Source organism: Sciurus vulgaris, assembly GCF_902686455.1.
Source record: "Sciurus vulgaris genome assembly, chromosome: 2".
In the NCBI taxonomy this organism is placed as follows: Eukaryota; Metazoa; Chordata; class Mammalia; order Rodentia; family Sciuridae; genus Sciurus; species Sciurus vulgaris.
Genome location: NC_136462.1, coordinates 82,210,759 through 82,215,448, shown reverse-complemented (window position 1 = coordinate 82,215,448; position 4,690 = coordinate 82,210,759). Strand labels below are relative to the sequence as shown.

General features: G+C 36.1%; 1 protein-coding gene across 1 annotated transcript; it reads left to right on the top strand.

The window, feature by feature from the left end:
• Positions 1-2,463: 2,463 nt before the first annotated feature.
• On the top strand, positions 2,464-3,387 carry LOC306653409 (olfactory receptor 4F21-like; the record flags this gene model as incomplete). Its single annotated transcript, XM_079126415.1, has 1 exon — positions 2,464-3,387. The coding sequence occupies one exon, from the start codon at positions 2,464-2,466 to the stop codon at positions 3,385-3,387; it is 924 nt and encodes a 307-aa protein (XP_078982541.1).
• Positions 3,388-4,690: the final 1,303 nt, after the last annotated feature.

Here is a 4,690-nt window from a genome sequence, read left to right as displayed (position 1 = left end):
TTTTTTCGTTAAAGTTTATTCCATAATAGTGGACAATTGGGTCACAGCTAAGAATGATGGCTCTCACCACATCACCTTCTGCAGTGAGCCCACACTTCACCTTCCCCTTAGCTTGACTGATCAGTTCTGGACCAGTACTCAGCAGCCACAGGATGATCATTGGTTCAGGAAACAATTTAAAAGTACAATCCAGCTTCTGAAATGGAGTTAACTTAGAAAGGCCTCTTCACTTCAAGATTTAAAAAGTTAATGCACACACATTTTACAAAAATTTGATACCTAAAGTTTTACCTTAAAGCCTTCTATACATCCTGATCTTATTTTGTATAAGACATATTGTAATGCTTGTATAATTGTGTGTGTCTGAAACTGATACGAATGATTAATTCTGGAATAGTATAACTTCTAAATAAGTTTTCATTTTGCTGCTTAATCATAATATCTTCTTTGTCTTGTACTAAATTTCCTAATGTGCATCTAATTCTAGACTTATTTTTATATATTCTCTTCAATTTAATCAAATTATCATGCCTTAATGATTGCAGTTTATGATATAGTCTGATTTTCTTTAATGAAAGCATCTAGTTCCTCCTCTAACTCCCTTTATGTTTCTTTTTCATACTTTCCCTGATTTTGAAGTGGATTTTGGTTCACTTTACATTGTTCCATTAGCTATCCACTGAGCTGTTGATCAGAACTGCACTTAATTCTTAGATAAGTTCAGTGAGGACCGGTAGTTACATAACGCTGAGTCTTCCTTTTTCTTTTAGCATGGTTTGAATTCCCTTCTTATTCAGGGTTTCAAATGCATCAGAAAAATAATATATATAACTCTATACAATGCCTATATTTCATGTTCCCTTTCTAACTCTTCACTATTTGTTTTATGTATTTTAGAATTTTGCGGTTGTTTCACCTTTAAGCTTAACATTAACATTAAATACGGAAAAAAAATCCCTTCTGCACATGGAGGTTCATCCTTTTGTTTAAGGAAAGCCCTCTAGAGGACATACTGGTTTACGTCTCATCCAATAGTCCTGAATCATAGGCCCTATCCTAGACAAACCCATGGTTGAGGAGAATGGAATTAGAACAATAGATTTAGGAAAAAAATGCACTGTGATCTTGATCTGGAGTAGAGGTATTTTGTCTAAAATCGATAGCTTTCATTTCCCTACCTGAAAAAATAGAATTTATGTTAGGAAGACATGGCAAGGGGAATGACTTTATAGAAGTCACAAAGCCAAGAGTTGTAAAAGTCAGCAATAGGGCAAGGACAAAAAGTATCAAATCCTTCAGGGATATCAAGCAAAATAACATTGAGAAATCATATTCCACAGTATATTAAGTACTAGCATTTCTTTCTCTAAAAAATGAAATCTATAGATCCAGAATGTTTCAGTTCAATGATAGAAAAATAAGAATAAACTTACCCCTGAAATGTTGGAGAGAAAAAGAAGAATTAAAGGCGGACACGGAAATAAGGATTCATTTTTTAATGAAGTCACTACCTTAATATTTTAAGGATAGTAAAAGTCAAATGAAGTTTAAGTGATGGATGTTTGGGGTAGATGCGTAATATATATACTTGAGAGTGCTGGCCTTAGAGAAGAGTTCCTAAGTGTGAGATTAGCATATGCTGAGGTCTGGATTCAAGACCTGGTTCTGACACTCCATCCCTCTGAAACTCAGTTTTTTTCATTTATTAAATGGGTCTAACAAAATACTAGAGGAAATTTTGTAAAGTTTAGATCTGATAATATGCCCTGTCTAGTGCCTTGAATGGAAAACAATTTAATAAATGCTATCTATTAAAATTAGCACTGTTTAGTCGTCTTATTTTGCATTCTAACAGGTATTCTGACTTTGTAGGCAATATGTATTGAGTGTGTAAGTCCTTGTATTTATTATGATGATTATGGGTTAAATATTATAAATCTCAAAATGTGGCCATGTCCTTCATGACAAATTGTTCCAATAAAAACAATACACAGAAAAAAGTTAAACACGTGAAATATACTAAACAGTTTTGTCCTGAAAGCATTGAACAGTGAAGTAAGATATTCAGGTAAAGATAATTTTTGAATTAATAAAAAAGCTTTAAGATAAAAATAGCTGGGATTATTGTCCCTGAGATTATGAGAGAAGAACACTGAGAAAACTGTGGGGGAAACATGTAGAAACCTTAAGGGGCAAAGGAAACAAAACCTGCTCATGGATCTAAATGGAGAGTGACCATTTGTGTGCATCTAGCCTGTTTCATACTCTTTCACTTGTCATGTGGTCTATCACGATGATTTTTAAGTTTCATTTTGTTTTTTATCAAGTTCAATGATTTTTAACTCTCATATCTGTAACCCATAGGTTGGCAGGGCTACTGAGGAATACACTTTATAACTGATTCTGACTCTTCTTCACTTTTTATCCACAGATGTTTGGAATCCAGCTTCCCTGACTAAATCAATGGATGGACTGAATGGCTCTGTGGTTTCTGAGTTTGTGCTGCTGGGACTCTCAGGTTCTTGGGAAACTAAAGTTTTTCTCACACTGACTTTCTCCTTGCTCTACTTAGGGATCATCCTGGGAAATCTCTTCATTGTCTTTTTGGTAATTGCTGATTCTCACTTACATTCTCCTATGTACTTCCTGCTGGCCAACCTGTCCCTCATTGATGTGGGACTTTCCTGCACCACAGTTCCCAGGATGGTCACAGATCTTCTAAAGGAGCACAAAGTAATTTCCTTCCAAAGCTGCATGGCACAGGTATGCTTCATCCACATCATGGGAGGAACAGAAATGGTGCTGCTCATGGCCATGGCATTTGACAGGTATGCAGCCATCTGTAAGCCTCTCCACTACTTGACCATGATGAGCCCCCAAAAATGCATTTTATTTGTAGTCATGAGCTGGGTAACGGGAGTGATCCATGCGATGTCTCAGTTTTCTCTGATTATAAACTTGCCTTTTTGTGGTCCTAATACAATAGACAGCTTTTACTGTGACTTCCCCAGGGTCATACAGCTTGCCTGCTCAGATTCAGCCATGTTTGAGTTTCTTGGTACTGCCAACAGTGGCTTCATGAGCATGGTCACCTTCTTCCTGCTCCTCCTTTCCTATGTCTTCATTCTGGTCACTGTCTGGAAACGTTCCTCACGGGACTTATCCAAGGCTCTTGGCACTTTGTCAGCTCACATCACGGTGGTGGTTCTTTTTTTCACTCCATGCATATTTATCTACATGTGGCCTTTCCCTACATCTTCAATTGACAAATACATGTTTATAGTTGATTTTGCTATCACCCCTGCCTTGAATCCTGTCATCTACACCTTAAGAAACAAAGATGTACAAATTGCAGCAGAAAGACTGAGAAAAATGGCATCATTATGACAGATTCTGCTGACTAGTCTGTTTTTGAGTGTTCAGGGACTACTTTGACCTGTGTGATGGACATCTCCACTTAGGCATCTGGCCTTTGATGTGTTCTATTGAAAGTGGCATCTGCCTCCCTGACCTGCTTATATTCATATTCAGGATTATATCCACTCCTCCTCTACAGAATCTACTCAAAGCTTTCTGCTAACATCAGAAATGAGTCCAATGTATTATGGGTCACTTTAGGAGGCAGAAGTGATGTGTATAAACAAGGTTGTATGATTTACATTGTGATCATGTTAGCATAAGACAGGTTATAATGACATCCCCTCTACTCCCATAGTGTTTCCAAGTAACTTCAAATTTAAATTGTTGATATCTTTTATATATATATATATATATATATATATAGAGAGAGAGAGAGAGAGAGAGAGAGAGTAGCCATCCTAACAAGTATAAAGTATTTTTTGCTCATTGTGGTACTGAATTGAATTTTCTGAACATATTTGACCTAGATTATGCAGTACTTACCAAATCTCTTTGAATTGGTTGTGAATTCTGTTTTAAAATTATAGCACAATTGCTGGGCACAGTGGTGCACATCGTAATCTCAGGTACTTCGGAAGTTGAGGTAGGAGGACCCCAAGTGCCCAGCCAGTCTGGGCAAGTTAGGGAGACCTATCTCAAAATGTAGAAGTGCTGGTGATATAGCTCAGTGGCAGAGCACTTGCCAAGGATGCTCAGTGTCCTGGATTCCATCCCCACTATGCAAAATAAATAAATTAATAAATAAACAAATGAAAAGAGAGAGATCAAGTTCCACTGAGGATGTGGAAAGGGTACTATTATATAGTTGGTAGGCATCAAAGCATGAATTATTATTAAAAATTAAACTATTATAAGATGCATGTTGTATATATATGCAAAGAAAGGAAATAAGAAAAAGTGGCACATATAAATATGATGGATTACTATTCAGCATGTATAAAGAATGTAATGGTGACAGCATGGATTAAACTGGAGGTCATTATGCTATGAAATAAACCAGAATTAGAAAGAAAACTAATGTTTGATCTTTTTCATATGCAGAAACTTTAACAAAATATTCAAAATATAGGAACAGAGGAGAAATGGGATTGCCAAAAGTAGAGTTTGGGAGGAAATAGGTAGAAGTAGGTAAAATTTAAAAATGTATTAAGAGAATGAATAAATCTACAGAAGTCATGTATTGCATGAAGATCATAGTTTATAATTTGGTATTGTGTGCTGAAAATTTGCTGAAGATTTTTAAATGCTCTCAACACACACACACACACAC